The sequence below is a fragment of the Periophthalmus magnuspinnatus genome, chromosome 21, assembly GCF_009829125.3.
Source record: "Periophthalmus magnuspinnatus isolate fPerMag1 chromosome 21, fPerMag1.2.pri, whole genome shotgun sequence".
Classification (NCBI taxonomy): Eukaryota; Metazoa; Chordata; class Actinopteri; order Gobiiformes; family Gobiidae; genus Periophthalmus; species Periophthalmus magnuspinnatus.
Window position 1 is genome coordinate 22,581,862 of NC_047146.1, and position 23,695 is coordinate 22,605,556.

The 23,695-nt window shown below is 39.0% G+C and overlaps 1 protein-coding gene across 1 annotated transcript in view; it reads right to left on the minus strand.

The window, feature by feature from the left end:
• map2 (microtubule-associated protein 2) overlaps nucleotides 1–23,695 on the minus strand; it is a 70,545-nt gene that overhangs the window by 10,976 nt on the left and 35,874 nt on the right. Inside the window, exons 5-13 of the mRNA XM_055230420.1 lie at nucleotides 19,990–20,245; nucleotides 12,733–12,822; nucleotides 12,497–12,571; nucleotides 11,061–11,276; nucleotides 9,554–9,811; nucleotides 5,469–8,294; nucleotides 4,990–5,223; nucleotides 4,319–4,456; nucleotides 1,194–1,255 (exon numbers count right to left, since the gene is read on the minus strand). Coding sequence (XP_055086395.1) covers nucleotides 1,194–1,255; nucleotides 4,319–4,456; nucleotides 4,990–5,223; nucleotides 5,469–8,294; nucleotides 9,554–9,811; nucleotides 11,061–11,276; nucleotides 12,497–12,571; nucleotides 12,733–12,822; nucleotides 19,990–20,194 — 4,104 coding nt within the window. The 5' untranslated portion in view covers nucleotides 20,195–20,245. The remainder of the gene's footprint in view (nucleotides 1–1,193; nucleotides 1,256–4,318; nucleotides 4,457–4,989; nucleotides 5,224–5,468; nucleotides 8,295–9,553; nucleotides 9,812–11,060; nucleotides 11,277–12,496; nucleotides 12,572–12,732; nucleotides 12,823–19,989; nucleotides 20,246–23,695) is intronic.

The following is a 23,695-nucleotide window of genomic DNA, read 5'->3' on the forward strand; positions in this document are numbered from 1 at the left end:
GTTTTCTTTTTGTTTGTTTTTTTTGCAAAACCATGTCTTGAAAGACTAGATCTATGGGGATAGATGCATTTAATGTTATAGAGAAAAGTTACATAATGTACCTTTAAATAATAACAGATTGACAATTATTATTATTTGATGGAGAGAACACATGTTAAAAAAGTTGAGACATGAGTGAAAAACATTGGAGCAGTATTTTAAAGCCAGCTAGCCTGGTCATTAATACTGAGGTGTTAGCAGTGAATCTTATGAATGGGACTTTTTATGAACATAGAAGATTGTTCATAATATTGTTGTCTTTGTCTACAATTTTCTGAGATGTGCTATTGATCAACGGTATAAAACAGTTAATATTTTTTCATAACATTGTAAATTATAAACAAATTTAATTAATTTATGAAATTTACCAACCATTAAACATTTATTAATTTATTTTTCCCATTAACAATGCAATGCAATTTTTGGTTGTGGAGATGTTCCACAGTAAACAACAAGAAGAAAAAACTGTCTTATGTAATATATGGACAAAGACAGGTGAATATTAATGTGGGCTTTTAATACACTTTTACAGTATACTTTGCTCTTACACTATGCAGTATTGCAATGACATTCAATTTAAGCAGAACCTGTTATTTTAGACTCAATGACGGCTATTACTGCGATGGAACAGTGAGATGAAGTCACGACCACAGCCGCTGGAGAAATGTCACAGGGTGAGCTAACACCCACACACAAAAGACTATCCAAATGGACGTGTCTAGTGTAAAAAGCCCATTATAAACCTCAAAACAACAACATTTCCAAAAAGCAAGAGCGGCCTACGTAAACAAAATGGAGTAAACAGAGAAATAGGATTCATGCAGAAGGTGGGGCTGGAACTGAACTTTTTGAAAAGCAAAGCATCTAGCAATTAGTAAGTAGTAATTACTTATAGTTTTTGGATATTGTCAAATGTTTTGAAATGTATTAAGTTTTAGGGTACAATTAAGGATTAATTCACTTCTTTGGTCCTAGTTTGGGCTCAGTTTGAATCCTAATGTAAATTTGGCTTGGTCTTGTCCAGGTTTAGTTTCAACCCCTTGTTCCTCATCGATATAATGGTCATTTCACAGTATTATATTGTTGTGTCATGATTTGTTTGTGAGTTTGTGTGTTATGCAGTGCAAACTACAGTGATGATGATAGTTACTCACCGATGCTCTGTCTCGTGACTGTCTGGCAACACTAAGAGGTTGGCGTCCGTCTGGTAACGTTTCTGGGAAAGAAAAAAAAAAACAAAACAAGAACATTCAAAGCAATGTATTAACACTTATATTACCTAAAATATATAACTATATCTTAGGTAATTTCTTGCTTACATTCTGTCTGAAAGATATCATTAGAAACTGACATTGTAGGAAGATATGAACACTTGTGATGTGTGTTGTTTTTTACAATGTTTTTTCTTACATATTAACAGAATCAATCTTGTGCGATCACAACTAATGGATAAGGCTTTCACTTAAATCACTTTTGCCTGAGAAATTGTTTAGATAGCTCTAGTAGTTTTCCTCTTCTATTATGGTAAAAATAATAATAACAAAATAAAACTGATTATTGAGTACTATGAAGACATATCCTTTTAACCTAAATACAAACAATTTAACATTTCCAAAAAGGACAAGTGTTTTGATGGAGGTGGTAGATGCCCCTTTGAAACCATGGCTGTGTAGAGATTTGGCAGGATATCAGAGAGAATAGAGGATTTTGTATTACATAAGTCAAGCTTGGAAAACAAGCTAATTAGGGCTCTGCAGCAGTAGCAGTGTACAGCATTTTCATCACACACAGAGCCGGGACGTTGAGGGAAAATGAAGTGCAAACTGCCTGTGGGACAGAGGGGCGTACGAAGCCATTACATCGTCACGTCCTAAGAACAAAACCTCAGGATCACCAGTTTCCTAGCAACCGGCGGCTGTAAAATGCAGAGTGGATTTGCTCCTGCCAAAGATCAGGAGGTCAGGAGTTTATGTTTTTTTACTGATCAAACATACTGCCAGTGATATGTGTTAGGACATGTGTGATAAATATGGCGCAGGGATGAACTAAAAGAAGATACTTTCAATTTTCTTATCCCCTCGGGATGTCCTTCCTGTTACAACCCACCATTAAATATTGTGACGGGCATGGGCAATGAGGATGAAGTGTCTTTCCTCCTAGACCCTTACAGCACATACTCAGGCAAGACATGAACTAATGAACCTACAGTTGGGTGAATGCTCAAGCCACTCCACCTTTGCCACTAGGGGCATCAGAGTGGGCAGGTAAAGGGTACATGTTTACCCACAGCCCAGTGCAGAGACGGGCCCTCACAAGGTCTATAATTACAAAGTCTATAATATTTGGTTTCCAGATTACAGAGTGATGTCATAAACACAGAGGGCACCAGAGCCACTTTTCCCTACTGATAATTTGAATTAACATTGAAATATCCAAAAAGAAAATTCATAAATGTTGAACCTGACCATTTAAATTAGTGGCTAGCCCACAGTATTACTACAAAAATGCCCTTCGAGACAACTGTTGTTGTGATTTTGGGCATTACAAAAATAAATGAATTTAGCTGACCCCCTTCTGTATTAAATATTATTGGTCTATAGAATGCAATGAGGGTCCACCAAAATAGTTTGTTTCCCATGCCATATAAAAATTAAATAAATATGTACCGTATTTTCTGGACTATTGTCCACGGGTGCGACTTATACTCAGATGCGGCTTATATGTGAAATTGTTCAAGTATAGAATTTCACATCTTCGTTACTGTCACAACTGCGCAAGGGCACTTGCGCTTGTGTACCAGTATGGCAGCCACGGGGAAGCGATGCATCATCTACTTCCGGACCAGCGCTTCATCTACTTGCGGAGCAGGCGATGTTCAGAAGCAAACCCGAGGATGAAGAATTCAGTGAATTTAGTGATTTGGAGTGAGATCGAGAGTCGACTTGTTAGCTCCTTTTTTATGCTTTAGTTATCTGATTAACTATTAATATCTTACGTTAACTTATGTTACAGTTCACTTGTTTGACCACTAGATGACGTTGGTGTGTTTGCAATGCCTGTAAGAAAATTTATCTGACTCATTTTCTTTTATACATTACACAATATTGCAAATGTTCAGTAAAAAAAGTACTTCCTGTTTCCGGTTCAGCCTTTTACGCTAATACAAAGTCTTACCTGACAGAGAACTATTGAAGAAACAATTGAAAACTTTTTGGTGCACCGGTTTGTTTACTAGCAGGCCAAAGTGGTATGCATATGCCAGTCAATACCTGCTGGAGGTCCCCAGAACCAAAAGGAAACAGTGGGGTGACCGTTCATTTTCTGTGGTTGCTCCCAGACTTTGGAACTCTTTGCCCCTGGAGTTACACTCAGTCACTACTTTGTCTCTGTTTAAAGCCAGGCTAAAGACTCATTTGTTTGCAATTTCCATCAGCTAATGACAGTTTTTATTGTTTGTTGTTTTGTATATAGAATTTTTGTTGTTGTTTTTACATTTTAATGCACTTGAAAAGCACTTTGGTTCAGTTTTTGCTGTTGTAAAGTGCTATACAAATAAAGTTTGATTGATAGATTGATTGGTATATTTTCCATGCATTCATATGCAATATGATCCAGACCTTATATTATATTTTATGTGTTTGCTAGTTCTGCGGTGTGAACTGTGATGAAGAAGTAAGACCACAGTAAACATCAGTGAAAAGAACTCTCATGGCTCTCATGTTAGTGGACAAGCTGGCATATGTTACAACAGCATAGCATATCTGATGAACTGTTAATATCTTATGGTAACATATAGACACGTATTCAGCTGGTTGTCTATGTGTTATGTTAGCGTGCTGTACAGCTATTCAGCCTCTATTTTATTGTTATTATCATAACTTGCCTTTAAAGATAAAATGTCTGTTGTTCGTCTCGGATTTTGTAAAATAAATTTGCCAAAAAAATGTAACTTATAGTCCAGTGCAATTTATATATGTTTTTTCTTCATTACTACACATTTTTTGCTGGTGCGACTTAAACTCCAGAGCAATGTATAGTCCGGAAAATACAGTGATGATCTGGTTTGGGTCTAGGGTCATAGAATATTATTTGTTAAAAATTAAGAACATTCTAAAAGCAAAACAAAAAATACATAGAAATGTTCAGGACCAACAAAACAAGACAAATATATAATCCAAATAGAGGGTAAGCTAGAACTGACTGAGAGGGTGAATGTCCTGCACACAGGGACACAATAGGGACATGGACAGGGACAACACCAAACAGGACATGGGGTCACCTGTTGTTCTCCTCCTGGGACACGAGTGATGCTGAACAGGGCGGGTCTGACGCACAGCCCCCTTCAGTGGAGTCCGCCGGGAGGGGGAATGAGTCTGAACTTCAGCTTTTTTAGTCATCTCTGTCTTCTTTAGAAGTGCTGACAAAACAACATTATAATAATAAGTAGTAAGCACATTGTTGAAGGCTATCTGCATGGCATATAAGATAAAACTAAAAGTCATCACTCCATTCTTCACATTATGAACCAATACAATCACGGTTCTTGTTGGCCAATATATCGGACTGATATTTAGACTTTTTAGCGTATCAGTTGTCTGCATTAAATCTCGAGCACAGGCATATTTAGTTTTGATCAATCTGCTGCCTAGAAAATACACATAAAGCTTTATATTATCACTTCAATACAAAAAGAAAGATAGCTGCACGAAACGTGACCACACAGCTCTTATGGGATTGTGGTAAAAAAAAAAGGGCTTGGGGAAGTTAGTAGTAAAATTGAATTAGATAATTTGGAAAAAATAATCAACATCGACCCAATATATATTGGCAGGGCTTATCGACCACCGGTTGCTCTGTAGTCTAAACAATCGGTATTAGCATCGACAATGGAAAAACTCATATCGGTCTACATTATATACACAACCTTGTAAATAAAAAAATTGCTCTCACCTTTCTTCTTCTTGACCTCCTCTCTCGGGACATAGGTGGGTTCCTTGCGCACAGGCTTGCGTTCGGGCGTGGAGATGCGGCCTTTGGGTCTCATGGTCTTAGTTTTGGGTTTGACTTGTTTCTCTGTCTTCTTCTCCAGTGATGGTTTCTTCTGGATCACTGCAGTCTGTTTGACTGGAGTCTGAACTTTAGGCAGAGGCTCAATCTGCTCAGTGGCCAGGCTTTTATCATCATCTGCAAATATTTTGGGACAATTGTTTAAATTAAACTATATTACTACTAAGACTTAAGAATGTCTGAAAGATAAACTAATAGGCAGACCACCAAAAATTAAGTTATTTAAGCTGTGAAATTTTTCTATTACATAATATTTGCCCATACAAGTGAAATCATTTGTGTTTACATTGCCATGCATCATAAATACTTATTAGTTGAGATTTCTAGATAATAACATTCTGTTGAATAATAAATAACCTCACCTTGAGTATCCACCCAGGAGCTGTCCAGTATTGAGTCATCCATTGTGGTCTCATCTCTGTCATAACTCTCTGTGGGCTCTTCTGTCTCCATTGTCTCCTTTTCGGGACTAGCTGGGGTCTCTGGCACCTCACAGACCTCCTCCATGCTACCGCCCTCCATTTCTGCCTCTTGGGCCATCTCCACCTCCTCTTCCTCCTCCTCCTCCTCTTCCTGCTCTTTATGGACCCCCACCCCCAGAGTTTCAGCCTCTATGGGAGCTGAGAACCGGACACTGTGGCCCGGCTCCTCTGCTTCATCGATAGTCTGTACCACAGTGATAAAATCATCTTCTACGGTCACAACTGACTCAATGGCAGCGTGTGTTTCGGCTTGTCTGGCTTTCTCAACTTCCTCCTTCTCCATTTGGGCCAATTTGTCTTTCTCTTTCAACTCTTCTTCCTGCTTTTGCTGTAACTCTTTGGCCAGTCTTTCTTGTTCCTCCTTTTCCATCCGTTCTTTCTCTTCCTTTTCTTTTTTCTCTTTCTCTTCCTTTTCTTTTTTCTCTCTCTCTTCCTTCTCTTTTTTCTCTCTCTCCTCCCTCTCTTTTTTCTCTCTCTCTTCCTTCTCTTGTCTTTCTCTTTCCTCCTGCTCTTTCTTCTCTTTCTCCTCTTTCTCTTTCCTTTCTCTCTCCTCCTGTTCCCTCCTCTCTCTCTCCTCCCTCTCTTTCTCTTCTCTCTCCTCTTGTTCTCTCTTCTCTCGCTCAGCTTTTTCTCTTAACTCCAGTTCCTGTCTTTCTTTGTTCTCTCTCTCTAACTTTTCCTTCTCCTCTCTCTCTCTCTCCTCCTGTAACTTCCTCTCCGCTTCGAGTTTTTCCCTCTCTTCCCTCTCTCTCTCCTCTCTCAATTTCCTCTCTTCTTCCTCTTTCAGCCTATTTTCTTCTTCCTTTAACTTCCTTTCCATCTCTTCCCTCTCTCTTTCCTCTTTAAGCTTGCGTTCAGTCTCCTCCTTATCCTCTTTTGTGGGAGAAGGTGATCTCTTGGGCGACCCATACAATTCCTTTTGCTTCATTTTAGACGGAGACAACACGGGAGATAGTAGTTTGTCATCATCAATGTTGCTTTCTACAGACGATGCTGGTGAAGTTTTGACTGGCCTTGCGATGCGATCCTTGGCCGCTCCTGTTAGCTGGTAAACATCTTCAGCATCTATTTCTTCATATGCTTCTTGATGGACTAATTTCACTTTTTCTCGTAGCTCTTGTAGCTCTCTCTCCTCCTCCACACTCAAGGGCCGATCCTCCATTTCCAATTTGCGTATCTGCCTTTCGTAATCAGCAATTTCGGTTTCTGAAACCGATCCTTCGCGGCTAGCCTGTCGTTCACTTTCGCTTTCAGTTCTACCACCTTCTTCGAGAGTTACAGTTACTGTTGGCGTTACAAAGGCCTCTGTTTGTTTTTCCGGTAAAAGTGTATCAGAAGTATCACCTTTAACTTGATCTTGGCTAGAGTCCTTTCTTTCCTTCTTGTCTTCGGCTTCAGAGGAATCACCACTCTCAGTAGGTTGTCCCTTATCTTCTAAAGACGCATCTCTAACTGCTAATTTCCTTGCTTGTTCGCTCATTTTCTCCTCCAGCACAGTCGGGCTAAATTGCCCTGAATTCTCCATTGGGCTAAAAACATCAGCTGGTGATGGCATTGGCCCTGAATATTCACTAAAAACACAATATCCCATCTCTTCCAACTGACTATCACTCTTTCTAGGACTTAGTTGACCTGAACCCATGCTAGCCATTGGGTCCTCTAAAGTATTGGTATCTCCTTGTAAAGATTTTTTCCTGTTCGTGTCAGGTTCAGTACTGTCTGAAGCAACTCTAGAACGGTTACCTGCCAGGTCTAACATTTCGGGCAAATCTTGCGCCATAACTCCACCATTTTTGGGAGGGGTCTTGATTGGTTCTGGTGATTGTGGGGACTCTGGCTCAGAGCTGGATTTTGAGTCAGGAGCGATATTTTTTGGTGGTGATGAAGACTCAGTAATAGAACAAGTGGTTTCCATAATGAGGGGTGGAAATGTTGGTGCCTTTTCTACGACTGGAGTAGTGACTGGAAGATAGTCTGCCGATTCATCCAGACTACCGCTTGTATAAGACAGAATATCAGATGCTAAAGGAGAGAAGTTTCTAGGTTTGTTTGGATCCATTGCACCAATAGTGATATTTAGTGAATAGCTCCTCTGCTCTAAGGCCAGTTTACCAGGAGAAAGTCGACATTCGTTACTCCTATCAGGCACTAATATTTTTGCATCTTCTTTCATTGTTTCAGTCTTATCAGTTTCACCAAGGGTGCTGTAGCTAATTTCCGGAGCCTTGGTTTCAACATTCTCATCTCCAGATCTACTTAGTTCATAGTAGCCCTCACCTTTATATTGAGAGGGCTGGTCTTCATCTACGGCTGATGTTTCAAAATAAGCAGACATCCCAGACCTATCCTTTGCATCACCCCCTTCAACTTTGGCAGACATGGACGAGAAATCCGAAGGTTCCGCAATGCTTGTAAACTCCACCACTTCTACTGATGGTTGCTTTTCAGTCACCGTGATTGGTTCTCCATATGTAGGCTGAAGAGTGAAGGACCGGACACATTCTTTGGCTTTGTTAGACACATTCGGGGTTACAAAAGCGGGCATGTCCATTGTAGGGCTCTCTGGTACAATTCGTTCACCGGCAAAAAACTCCTGCATAACAGGTGGTTCAAACGGTTCATCTGGACGTTTCTCAGATCCAATGCTGTCAGGACTTATGGAACCGCTTTTCTCATCAACTTGTTTATCTGTCTCCATCTTCAAGGCTGTAAAAACATCTGTAAGTTGGCTGCTGACAAAATACAACTGCCATCAAAGGCCATGTACCAGACTTTTTATGTAGTAGAGTAAAAAATGAGCTGTTAGTGGTGAAGATCAGACTGTTATGTGATGTCTGTATTGAATCAGTTTTCAACAATTGCATTGCAATTGCAACCTTAAAGTAGTCCTGGTATGCTAATAGCAGACTAGTTGTTAGTTAGATGTAGTAGTTAGTATCGCCTTAACTCAGCTTTGCCCCCTGAATGTTGTGAAACATGCCAAGAATCTCATTGCAGCAAAGAATTTGGATGTTTGGAATGTGTTAGAAAGTAAGAAAAATGAAGTTTAAAATGAACTAGATCTGTCTTTTGCTGTTTGAAAATGGGAAAAATCAGGTACAGGGCCTTTAAGTGAACAGCATGCTCTAACTGCAAATGTCTATTGGAAAAGGACTGCAATAAGCTACTACTAGACAAAAGGCAAAGCTTTTTAGTAACTTACAGCCCAATGACATGGCCATCGCAGTAGAACAACGACGGGTGTGAGGAGTCTACCAAGTCACAAATGGATGTCAACATGGAAATGAATGTGAGGAATCGGCATGGAGACACTGTGGAGCTGAATGATGGAAACCAAGCAACATGATTTATATAAAGAGGATATACACATGCATCTGAACAGAACATGTCATTCTTTATTATGGAAAACTGGAAAAGTATCCAATTGTAATGAAGTTGATAGATTTTAGTAGAGTTTAATTTGCATATATGTAAATGTATACCGTATAAAGAATGGCATGGAGCTTATATGGAGGACGATAAATGATTGCACTAAACATGAGTCAGCCAAAATATCTGTTAATATCCATTCAGGCTCATAATCATCTAACAATGATTCATGTTTAGTTAAGTATAGAAGTATAACATTGATACTAAGACATATGGAGACACCTGGAGCTCAAAGCTACTGGCAAAAGCACACTGATGCTTAGCATCACCTTATTCATGAAATCAAAATGGCCAGTCCAAAAACAGCAATACAACAAAACAATTCAAAGCACAAGAATACCACAGAGAATATAGAATATGACTAATTTCACCAACAAGCCTGTGTTGCCTAAGCTGCAGCATAGCGCAGAGACATTTTCTTGCCATTCCACCTCACTTGTAATGTTATGTACAGAATATACTTTTTCAGACATGTCTTCGCTCCTATATTAAGCATTGCAGAGCATGCATGCAGGGGAGCAGAGGACAGGACAGACCTGTGTCTAGGCTCTCCTCGCCCTCTGCCTCCTCCTCCTCCTCCTCTAAGCTCCTGGAGCTGTCTGAAGCAGCACTAGCTGCTGCCTCATGTTCGTCCTGGGCCTGGCCTGAGGCCTGTGCCTGCTCTAAGGGCTCGGGCTGGGGGCTGTCCGGCTCAGGCTCGTCCCCGCTCCACTGCTCATCAAGAGCAGCCTCTGCACTGTCCTCTTCCACCTCCTCCTCCTCGTACTCAGCTGTGAGAGCCTCCATGGTCTCTTCTTCAGGGAACAGGGGGAGAGGGGACACAGTAAGACTTAAGGCAACACAGACTTGGGTTATGGGACAACACAACTCATGATGGATACTTTCAGCTCATCCCAAAAGTTTGTTTACTACTGTGAACTACTACTGTAAACTACTACTGTATTTATGAAACTAGTGCTAACAAAAGTGTGGGTTTTAACATCAGAAGTGCCCAGATGAGTGATCTTCACATGAACTTGACCGAAGTACTGTCACTGCACAGAATACATATTCTGGTTTGAATGTGGTTTTCTATTTGACTCTTAATTTAAACATGACAATGCCAAGATAACTGAGGACAGTGGTTTATCCTTTATATCAGCAATAAATTGGAAACAAGTAAACTAATGCCTTACAGTATTGTAATATACTGTTTAAAATATGTCTATTGCCTGGTACTAAAACTATTATACAGGTACCAGTGCCAGTTCTAGTACTGTGTCTTTCTAACACTTGTTGCATAACTGTATTTCAGGTTTAGACCAGCTTTACCCCCAGTCTCATCCCTGAGTAATGAGATTTTTTTTTTCCTTGACACACTCTTCCTGGTTTTGTCACAGTGTATGCTAATTTATTTTATGTAAAAGCGGTACTTACAATGCAAATATAAACAATTCACAGCTTTATATAGCATATCTGCTCTTTACTTTCATTCTATTACTGAATAAAGTATTGCTGCATGATGAGTGGGAGTTGGAGCTGAAAGTCTTGCTGATACCAGTGAAAAACCAGTGAAAGAAGTTAGCTGATTGTTGCCTGGATAGTATTCATATTGTAATATGCATGAGAATCATTAGTCATGCATCATATCACAGAGTTAATGTAGTTTAAGCCCTGTAGCTTCCTCCTTGCAGGGTCTAATTATACAAGATTAATTTACATTGACTGTTGTCTTACGGAGCATTAGTGCGATGTGGGTCTGTGGATTGTGGGTAAACTGTACAGAAGCCACAGATAGCAATGACTCGTAGTGAAGTAAATTAAAAAGGAAGGTGACAAACATGAAAGTGCTCAGATTTTGAGCAGACAAACACGACACAAACACAAGGCCACAAACAGACGGAGGGAGAGACGAACGGAGAGATGGGAGAACAGGAGTATGAAAAGGCCAAAGGTCATGGAGGAAGAAGAAACAAGTCCAAAAGACCATGAAACCCAGAGGAGATGGAGGGAGAGAGAGAGCAGATGAAGGGAAATGGCACAAATGAACCATGCGTGGTTCACCTTCAATCTGTCTAAAGGCCACGGCCTGCCCAGTGGGGCGAGAGCCCGAGTGCGTCCACTCTGGGCTGAACAAGGGGTGCTCATAGTACTCCTCGTCGGAGTGGTAGGGGTCGTCCTCGGGCACGGACACTGAGATGGAGGGGGCGAGGAACTTGCACCTCTCCCGAGAATTTTGGAAGCGTCTGAGAGGGCCTGCCTCCTCCTCATCCCCTACATCTACAACAAGACAGACACAAGGAGAAGAACTGCAGGGAAATCTGACACACGGACTAAAAGAGGAAGAAGAGGGTAAAGAAAATCCAAGACATGAAGAACAAAAGAGGCAAAAAATGTCCATCTATGACAAGTCAAAAGAAATTGTTCATGAAATGAGTGCAGATCTGTTTGCATGGCAATTTATAATACAACAAAACAAGACTTTGTTATGAACGAAAAAATCATTTAAAAGTCCAATGTCAGGAATGGACATTTTTTTGCAGTAAAAGGGAGAATATTGTAAAATAGAAATGCCCAAGAGAGGACAAATGTAAACACAAAGATCAGTGGGGAATGAGGAGAGAGAGAGAGGTGTTGACTGAATGTTGACAGGTGACACATTTTGGAAAGACACAAACAGGGAGACTATGACAAGCAAAGGAAGGGTGACCAGGTTCTGTGAGAACAGCCTTCTCATTCATCACTGCACAGTGCAGCACCACAAGTACTAGTCCTATAGTTTCACTCAAGAACGTATGAAACACTGTAATGTTATAGGGTCTGATTCTCATCACTACGCACCCTGCAATCCTCCACAATTTGCTTATTTAAGAATCTCATTATAACCACTGCAGAGACAGTACATAACCAAATCCTAAGAAATGAAAAACAAAAATGCACAGGCTGCACTGGGATTTATGAAATATACATTTTTGTTTTCATTAATATTGCATATGAAAAGCAAAACATAAAGTAACTGTTAAGCTTTACATGCACTTTGCACTTATTCCAATTGCCCAGTATGGTGTCCTGCTTTTATAACAAAGTGAAGCTCAACAAAGCAAAAACAGTTGCTTAGCTTAATACAGTAACAAAAAAATCCTATTAGCATGCAAGATGTGATATAAAATGATCTAATCCAAACTGTTAAAATCACGTTTATAAAGATCTACAGACACGATATTCCCATGAGTAGTGGATGGACAAACAGACAAACAACAAAGTGATTGATGATGGATTGACAATACAGGGGTGCAGATGGCAATGAAAAGGACAAACATATTTAGAATAATGTATGAGAAAAATGTGCTGATAAACAAATAGGTCCTTTGTGGGATAGCAATGTGGCCTGTCTCCCCTGTGTAAAAGGAGAGGACTATTTCCAGTTTCCAGTCATGACCTACACTCACAAACAGAACCAATCTCTGTGTGTTAGCCTGGTACAGTTCTCTTTAGCCTACCTTGCTCCAGTGGTCCAAAGTGTTCTGCAGCAGGTGAGGGGGGAGGGGACGGAGGCAAATTTGTGGTGTCTTCAACTAAAACGAAGACAAAATAATAATGCAACTTCTTCCTTCAACTCTATACATTTTTAGAGTTCTTAGATTTTTAGGGTGACTGAAGGAGTTTGACTTTGTTAAAACCTCATGCAGTAATAAGGAAAGTATGTCAGAAAGGATTAAACCAGTCGACAGTTCACCTGATGGCAGCCTTTGACTTTCCTGTTCCCCTTTGAGCACAGCCACAGCCTCAGCAGTCACCTCCTGCACAATCCTCGCTGATACTTGCTCTGTAAAGAAATGCATTATGTTAGCCCACTAAAACAGTTAAAACATGGAACTTTTTCATAATATTAAAATTATAATTATTTAGAACCATAACAGTTTAAACTGTCAGCAGCTTTAACCATTATCGTGACATAACCGTGAATAACAATTATTTTGGCTGTGATAGGTTTGGCACCAAATTACAATATCGTCCCATGCCTATTTCTAACACACACGTGTCTCCATTTAGGTGTCTTCAGTAAAACCCACACACACCAACCGATGCCTGCTGTTTGATTCACACCATCCACTGCAGCACAAACTCGGAGTTATCCGTACTCTACAACACTGAGCTGAAGTGGTGCCCACAAACACAGAGGGAAACAACATGTGGAGGGGAACAACATGTGGAGAAAGCACTCTCGGCTTACAGATATCCAAAATGGGCCTTTAGTAGAGCTAAGAGAGCTAAAAAAGACAGGGAATCTGAACCTAGAAGGAAAGGCGTAATTATTCCTTACAAAGCTTCCGGTCTATTTCAAACCTATAAACACTTTAAGACAGAAACTAGTTCACCCAAATGACAAAATCTCGAGCCATAAAAAAAGTAATGTGGTTTACTCCATTCAATGCAGTGAAGAGTGCAGTGAGCGTTACACAGGAGAAACTAAACAGCCACTCCATAAGAGAATGTACCAACACCGTCGTGAAAGCTCCTCTAGACCCCAGCCCACCGTACATCTCCATCTCAAAGCCACTAACCATTCCTTTGAAGATAATGAGGTGCAGATCTTAACCAGAGAAAAGATATGGTTTGAGAGGGGAGTTAAAGAAGCATTTTTAATAGGAAGACAATCCTTCTATGAACAGGAATGGGGGCCTTAAACCTATAGAGGCCAGCGCTCGTCGCCGACAGAGCGCGGTTGTGGACTTTCCATTACCGTAACTCTGCAACCAATTGTGCCTCAACCAATTCAAATGGCATCTCAAAGCAGAGGCATGGGGCTCTTTAAATATTTTACAGTCATTACAGTAATCTGCCTCCATTGTCCCTCGAAGATGACGAATGAGAGCGCAGGTGCCGCGGGGATTTTCTCAGTCACTTATTCAATGCGTCAAAGAAAAAATACAAATGGATATGTAAGAGGTAGTTGTGTGAAAAAATGCAGTACATTCTGATACTTCCTTTAACATGATTTTTATCCCCCCAAAAAAGAATAAAAGTCTAGGCGAGCTATACTGGTCTATAATGAGTTAAACATTACCTCTACCCCATATATAGCTCCATCCTGAAACCCAAAGCAAAAAGGAAACAAAGAGAACAATAGAGCTAGCCATCAGGCCCATTAAAGCTGAATGTAGGCCGAATCAGGCTGAAACTATAAACAATAGCTGTTTACATGCATGCAGTTAGCCCCCCCTTCAGATATATATAAGGCAGTGTCCACCAGCAATCTGACCAGAACTAAAGAAGTGGCTTGGATGAGCAGCGAAACATCTTCACTGCTACAACTTTCTGTCCAGTTGAGAGATTTCACTTTGGCTTTTACTATTTCCATGTAGGTGGTATTGTATTGGCTGGAATGTTCCACAGTATTAAACCATTTATCTTGTATTTACTTAATTACAGGTGTTACATTGCTAAAAAAAAAACTAAAACTTGAAAAACATGCATTCTTACAGTGAGTGTGATTGTTTTCAAATCCCTGTCGACTAACACAGACACACAGACACACCAATTTCACATGTGCCAATTTCACCAAATTGTTGAGCTGTTAATGGGGGAAATCAGCTTTGAAAACATAGAGTAATGATTTAATCTGGTTTGTGGAGGTGTGACTTAGATTTCACTGTATTTTTGTCATGTCATAGAGATGGGAGTCAGTGGGAAAAAGATAACATGCAGTTATTTCTGACACCGCAGGGAGCTTCATCTGAAAGCTCCGAGTGTCGCCATAGCAACAAAGAAAGAAGCCCCCCAAAAAGGTGGTACTGAGGAACAGAGAGCGATTTAACCTTTTGAGTTATTGAGTTTTATAATAGATATTCTTGATGCATAGGCCAAGGAGGTTAGGCTTTGTTCAATATTGTTTTGGTCAGTTAACAAGACAGCCCAAGTGCAGCCTATCACATTTGATACCGATACTTGTAAATAGTATCAAATTGTAGAAAGACCAGATTCAGAAAAATACACTGAATACACTGAATATATAATACAGCTACAAATGTACTATCTAGGTACTCTGTAAGTAATTGGACAGCATGGAATGGATACACATAGGCCTATACCCCCGCCATACTGGGAAAGTAGTTGAAAAATTTAACAATATGACTTAGCCTGAACTAGACAACTACAAGGTAAAATCTGGGCTCTAGCCTTGTCGCAATTAGTGGCGATCTGTGTTGCCTGTGTTTCAAATGTATGTAATTAGTTTACATTATTTCTTTTATTTAGCTTGAAAAGTGAATGCAATGCATGTCACTAAAATCTGCACTAGGTAGAGACAAGTAATCCAATTTTTGTTCATATGTTGGTGTGAATTTACCAATGCTGTTTTAAGACCTTATTCTAATCCACTGTCAACCCACATACACAAATAAGCTGGCATCCATTTACACATCCACTCACACACTCCACAGTTTCTGTGCTTGGCGGGGACGTTACATTACACTGACTTCCGTTCATTTCTTGGAGACTGATCCTAAATTTAACCATAATTACTACTTGCTTTAACTTGAACCTAAACCCTAACCTTAACCTATTTTAAGCCATATCTTAGTTTTAAACCATGCTGTTGACCTAATATAGACAATGTTACACAGTATACAGATTTCAGTCCCCAAAATGTGATGAATACCCACACACACACATACAAATACACTTCCGAGAACACTTAATACTGCCCACTCATAATTTCAAAGCCCCCATTTTCAACATTGAACAGCAATAAACATCTTACGTGCAATTGCCTCAGCTTACAGGGAGAAGTCTTTCATCTAATATGGGTAAATGGCACTCAGAGGTTGACACATAACTGCATGCTCATTAAATTAATCTTGTAAAAGTTTCAGTGATGGATGGAAAGCTCAAATGGCATCAAACTTAGTCTAAAGGAGGTTCATGGACCTATTTTCTGTTGTGTGAAATCTGGCTAGTTGACCAGAGACGAGAAGGTAGACAGTCAGTCATGTTAGTTAAAAGTAAGTGTGATATTTCAAATTTCCACAAATGCAGTATACTGTGTATTTTAAAGATTTGGTGTAACTAATTTATCCATATTCTGTGTCCTCTCAGTATCTCACTGTGTTAGTTGAGTGGAGTCCCTCAGAAAGATTGGTTTAATACACTGAAAATAAGCATCTTTTGCATCTATCCAGTATGGGAGAATGTGTAATACAGCTGAGAAAAAACAAGGGTGACACAGCGAGCACATGCAGACTCCATCCAAAAATGTAATTAATTATCGTATCAAATCATTATATGAGATCTTTCACAATGATCAAAGTTATGGTATCTCACCTTGCAAGAAGCCTGTCTAGTTTGAAGGTAAAATGTCCTTAATACCAACAAACAAAGCACCACATTCTGTTCTCCTGGTTAATGTATTTTGTCTTAAAAGCAACGCACAGACACCTACACACACAAAGTTAGCGCCCTGTAAAATTGACCTTGCCTTCGAAGCCTGGAGCCACTAATGGAGAACAATGCTGTCTGGTCGCCTCAGCAATTTCCTGACAAGACTTATGTCACATCAAATGTACTACACTGGATGGATATGACACAAGTACAAGCAGCATGCACAAATATCTATTTATCTTTACAAATAATGCGGGCTACCAACATGCAGACAGAAGGAGGTGATTTATTTATTTATTTTTTTTACCTCAGATAGTAGCAGAGACGCTCCCTTCTCAAAGCAGTAAAGACCTCGACTAAAAATCCTGAGTCAGTCGCTACCAAGCAGACTGCCACACACACATTTAACACACGCTCGCTACAGGATCGAGAGGGCACAGAGGCAGTGGAGAGAGTGCCATTTGGTGCGATACCCGGCACCAGTACCCACCACAACCTGTGAAGCCAGCGGTCACCATGGCAACAGACTGGCGGGCCGCAGAGTTGTATCCCATTGTTATTCAGAAGAAACATGCATCAATTGTAAGAGCCCTCTTTTCATAGCACAGTACAGACACGGTTATATCACAGCAATTTGCTCATATAAGACAAATTATATGTATAGCTATTACATATAATGTATAATATTTTTTTTAAAGCAGACCTATAATGCAAAATTGGCTTTTGAGATCTTTTAACCATGTTATAGTTGTTTCCCCTCACAATTTACTCACCCACAGTTGTATTTGGAGTGATTTGGGCATTTTTGAGCAATCTTTAATCACTTATTTTCAAGGCACCATATTGCTGATCAATCCCGGTTTTCACCACATCCAGTGGATAGATGATCTGAAGCTATCCATTGGGGTTCAGGTGCCGACGGGTGTCATAGATTACAGCTATATAGCAGACATAAGCACAACAGGTCTTCTTTAACATTTGCATTGGTATCATGTTCAGATAGCACAGATGAATACTGATGCACAATTATCAAAGAGTAGTGTCTTTGTTGTTAGTGTAATGCAATTTCAAAGTCTCAACAAAAATTGCAATGGTAGAACATAATATTTTATTTTTCTCAGTTTTGTATGTTGTCATACTCTTTATCAGTTTAGTCCTGAATCGAACAGGCATTGTGCCATTACAGTAGTGCCGCTGGGAAATCATGTACAGATGGGTTAAAGCCTCCAAATAATTTAATTTATAAACTGGATAGAAAACAATGCTCTAGTGGATAGCATTTTCAACACTGGTCGGCTTAATACTGCATTGGGTAAAATGGGTGTTTGATAAGACAGACCTGATGGATCGTGGGTTCAAAAAGTTTCTATTGCATTCTATTCATCACTTAATTCAATACTATTATTTCTCTCTTGGCGTTTTATGTGTGAATGTTCTCATCTTTTATCAGTCTCAAGTGTCATTTTGTACCTGAAGAGCATTTCAAATAGACTAGTCTTCTGCTGTCCATTCTGTTCTAGTACTTAACCAGCACTGCTAAAAATCACTGTGAAAACTAAACTGTTTTCAGAGACTATAATTTATCCTACGTGCAATTAGCCCCATTCTATCAGCAGTACATTGTTAATTCAACTTATGAATAATAAGTTGGGACTGGGCAACAATATGTGCAAAAAAATTCACAAGCTTTTACTGACTGGCTGTGGACCTCTTGATCAAATGTGTATCAGTGAGAATTTGAAACAATTTGATTCAAGTTAATTTAACAAGTTGTGAAAACGTGTAATTGTGGCTGTTTTGGCCAGTGAAATAATTAACCAACTGATTTACTATTCTTCCCTTAGTTGCTCTTGATGATGTTCATGCTACATATAATTGCAAGCACAGAGCTGTATGTCAAAAAAAGTGATACCTATGAATCAGTACTAAAAATGATCTTGATCTTTCTCAGAACTGGCATAAGACCACATGACATGGTAATATTAAAGAAACTGCTATTATTTTAAAAGATGTGTATTATTATCTATTAGCCTAACCGTTCTAGTGCATCCAGTCAGTTAGTAAAATACACTTCTTAGTCAGTGAGACACAGTATTGATGTGTGGAAAATTTAGCAAGGCTTTGTCATTGATTGTTTCATTGTCTTGTCTGCGGGAAGCTACAGGCCAAAAGAACAAAAGCGGAGTAAATTGTAGGGGAGCAGTTGCTATGGTGACACCATTGGTACATTGTCAGGACTGTAGCTCGCGGCAGGGAACGGGATAAGGGCTAAAGAGGCATATTTTATGTGTTAATTACAGCACTCTTAATAACAGTATGTGATTCCAGGGAGGACTTTGGGTGCTAACCCACGCAAAACACAAGCCATGCACAATAACATAGTGAAATCATACTACCAAATAATAATGAGGTAGACATAATTATAACTTTTTAATATTGGGGATTACAACTTGACTGTATAACCTTTGCCAAATTATATAAGACTACAAATGTTTCTTAATTTGATTTAAAGTGTACTGTAATGGTTGTAATACTGAATTCAAATGAAAGAAAAAAACAGCATTATTATGGACATTGTGTGTTGGTCCATATCAAAATGAATGTAATAATCAATATGCAATCATTAAAGGCACTGTCTTTGTGCTGTCTTTAAAAAGGTAAAAAAAAAAAACCTCCAGAGCGGAGTTTTGCCATCACGCCAGTGCTAACAACAATTAGTATGCTAACAGCGCACCAGTGTTATTTCCTGGTTCACGGACAATAAAAAAAACATTTTATAAAAGGATGCAGACAGCATACAGTGGTCTAATTTTTACCTTAAGAGCTGTTTTTACAATATAGTGGGGCAAGATGAATTTTACTTTATTCAAGATTCAAGATTCAATCAAGAACTAATTTATCCGGACCTGTTGCCTGAAACATGAAATATATTGACAGATAAGAAATGACATGCTTTGCTTCCATAAAAGTCTTGTAAAAAGAGCTCTCCGTCTGTGCTAGCTCCTCTCGATACATAAAACAAATCTTAACAGAGCCTCGGGCCCTCAGATGTCTACAGTGTGATTGTGTCTATTCTATGACCTTTAGTGTTGACTACATGGTTTTACAAAATGTTTATCAGCACTTTTGAGGTGATGTGTCTGAACCAATTTAGATGGAGATGCTCAAGCTTTCAAAAAATGTGATAATCAGCAAATTATCGGATACTTAAGTATAGACAAGGCAAATATTGCGGCTGAACCTTGTACTCATTAAATAACACCGAGCCAACGTTTTCAAGTCAGCAACATTATCAATAGAACATGGCCTTTATCTGCAACAATACAAAAAACTATTTTTTTTTAAATATGTTTTTTGCCAAGTTACAAAAATTACTATTATGAAAAATATTATCAAAATCTACAATTAACTTGAATAAAAATACGAGAAATACTATATTAGGAACAAATGTATGCCCATACCTCAAAATACTGGCATAACATTCACTTCAGTTTTACACCAAAAATGACAGTGAATGACAGTCAAATCTATTCCCACTGTAGACATATTGTATTGTAAAACACACTGACTTTTGTACCATGTTGAAAACCTCTATACTCACTGTACATCTCACCTGCTGTAATGGCATGGGCCCCAGTTAGATCCCCATTGAAGCCATTCTCTCGAGCTGCGTATGGACCACTGCTCATGATGGGCGCAGTCTGACACGTTCTGAAGGAGGAGGAGTATCCATTAGCTCCGAGGGGACTGGGTGCCTCCTGCCCTGCTGATGGGCTCCACTGGGGGGTGCCATCTTCTGGCTGTCGGCTGTCTGCCATGCTGGGGTTAGCAGCAGGGGAGAGTGGGCAGGGGCAGGACTCTTCTTGATGCTAAAGACAAAACAGACATATAGCTATGAAGGAGTTACAATAAAGCATGAGTAGTATGATCATTTGAGAAAGTATACTTCTTATATTTTTGTAGTATTATTATTTAATAATTTTAAATGTATTTTTTGCTGCTACTTTTTTCATGGCTCTTGAAGATCTGTCGCATGGTAATTTAGTTGATTCATTAGATGCCTATTTTGTTGCAACCACCAACCACACTGTATGACTGGAGTACTCAGTGATTTGCCCAGAGACACAACAACAGTGAAATTTTACTCCCACTCTCTGGTTAAAAGGTAAATGCATTACAGCCGTTATTTTGCCTTTGCAAAAACCTGTCTAAAATTGTTTTTACTTTTTCTTGATTTCTGAGTTATAATTTTTGCAATAAAATTGATAAAATACAGGATTTTGAGTGCACACGTAGATTAATTAAGTAAATTAATAGGATATAGGAAATAGGGATTAAAACATGCTACAATGAGTACCCTCATCACAACAAACTTGAAAGTATCATTTGCAGTGGCATAAAGCAAACTAACTACATGCCAACAAATGATGCCAAGCTCTTGTCTCCCCCTGCCAAGATTTAACATAAGACATGAGGAGACAGTGCTTTCTCCACTGCTACCCCAACCCTCTGGAATTCCCTGCCCAAACACATCAGAGACTCACACTCATCATCTTCAAAAAAGTCCTAGAAACTCACCTGTTCAAAACTGCTTTCAAAAGGCTTAATCCTTTTTAATCTGTTTCTTTCATTTGTGTTTTGTCTGTCCTGAATTGTGTGAAGCATCTTTGAGTGTCATGAAAAGTGCTATACAAGTGTTCTGGATTATTAATGATAATAATAATGATAATACTAATAATAATATAAACTATATACAGTCCTAAGGAGACACTGCAGTGGAATCGCACCCTCACCTATAGCTGCAACTACAGCTTGTTCATCACTGTCACACAGTTCAGAAATGCCTGTACATCATTGGGTGTGGGAGCAGTTGACAGGCACAGGATGAAAACCTTCTGATTTATGTGTATGTAATGGCCTTATTACGCTCTTGGCCCAGGTGGGAATCACACTACCAATGAACAGCAAAGACCTTGGACACTACTAAGGTACATCAGAGTATCCAGAAGCTTTATCAACAATAGCCTTCACACAGAATGACAAGTTTACATTGTTAGACTTTTGCAGTGATGGAAGAACCAAACACAGGGATTTGATGCATGAGAAACGTATTCCTGTTCTTTGCTTCACCAGGATTGATTTGAACAAGAGGAAAGATGGTCAAGCAGCAGCAAAAGAAGAGAAATATTGATTATTCCAGATAATCGCGTGAGGACGGGTCATGCAGAGAGACCAGTGAAGTCGTCGACAGTGGTGGAACAGATGGGAAGATAAATGGGTTCACTGTAGTGATTAATCAATGGAGGGGAATGCATGCTTGGTCCTTGACTCAATGCAATACAGATTAACCTAGGCTTCCATTATTCTTTATGAAGAGTTTAAGGACGATAATATAGAACTACAACTAAGGTTTGATTTTTATAATATGTGTTATGGTAAAGAATGACTATGGTGTAATTGATGAGAAACCACAATTGCCAGTACCACATATGGATGAGAGAATATCATTGGACCAGGGAGGGCATCTGGCATTTGACTTAAAAATGTTAGGATAACTAGGAAAACGAAAGTCAAAATACAGTTGAAACCAGAAGTTTACATACAGTATATAAAAAGACACAAACATTTTTGTTTTTTTTTCCACTATCTGACATGAAATCAGACTAAAGTTTTCCTGTTTTAGGTCATTTATGATTAACAAAATTATTTCCTTTTGCTAAACGCCAAAATAATGATAATGTTATGTATGAATTAAGTGTATTAAATAAGTTTAGAGCAGTAATACTGAGGTGACAGGCAGCCATTTTCTTAAAGTATTGCTCGTTGCTGTAGGTCTGCGCCTGGTGCTACTTGAAGTATTTCCGTGCAGCCTGTGCTCCTGCAGGAGGAGGAGTGTGACTGTGCAATTTGTCATTTGCCTCTGTGCCCAGTGAGACCCAGAGCCGTAAAAGGGGGTCTGCTGGAGAATCATGATCCAATAAGTGCAGCCTGGGACCTGGCCACTGCTTCACTAAGCACTAGTCACTACATCCACCATATCCTCAACTCCAGGGAATCGCACGCCCAAGCAAACTGAAATAACAGGACACAGTGCAAAGTGTGATTGCTCAATGGTAGGGCTGTACGATTTTGAGAAAAAAAACAAAAAGGTAATAAGATTTTTCAGACAAGTATTGCAATTAGATTTGTGAAATATGTTAAGTAGCATTCTGTTAATTGTAATAAACTGTAAGAGCACAATAGTCCAATGAGGTTCATCTGATCTTCCATTAATTTATTATTATTATTTATAAATTATTTATTAATTTATTATTATTATTTATTTTAATAGATAATTTTTCCTGGAAAAATAACCAAAATAAATTAGTAATGATGATGATGATGATAATAATAATAATAATAATAATAATAATAATAATAATAATAATAATAATAATAATAATAATAATAATAATAATAATAATAATAATAATAATAAATTATAACATAAAATTTCAAATTAAAATAAACTACAGGAGCATTCACATCTGAGAAGACTGGAATATGATATACAATAATCCAAATATATTGCATTTCAGAATATGTTTCTACAAATGTCTTCTTCAAAATCTAAACTATGGGTACAACAAGAATTTTCTATAAATATATTTTGTACTTTGTAGAGGACATTCTGTTATCTAAATAACTACACCCTTTGTGCTTTCATAATTGTGCCAAATTGCAGTTATGAATCGATCGTGATGTGGGCTGTAGGGCAGTGCAGCCCTACAGTTTAGCTTTTGGTTCTAAAGGGATCATAGACTGCAGTCTGTGGGGCACTGCATGACTCAACTGTGAATGAAATCCTCTCAGAGCAGTTTCAATATAGATTTTCGCGGCACAAAATGTACGAAAAACCATCCCTCCCCAAAGGCCAGAGCGGTAAATTTACAATGATCCCCTCCATGTCACACTGCCTCTGTTCCCCGTCCCATCACAGTGACCTAACTAAAACTCACAGAGAAGCACTTCCAATATTAAATGCCCCATAAACCACGGTGACGTCCCCTGTCTGTATAATGGGTCACTTTGAGCTGTGGCGAATTTCCAAACCCAATATAACTGCGACTGGGCCCAGTGAAGAGATGAAGGAATCCAGCTTCCTGTAGTCCTACTGAGAGCTACTATGGCCAGCAATATGATGCGCTTACATTTTAGTGGATATATAAATCCTTGGAATAAAACACCTTCACCTGCTGGTACAAAGAAAACAACATAATGACTCATAGCATTGTATATGACTCTTGTATGGATCATTATTAGGAGCTTGTACTACAATG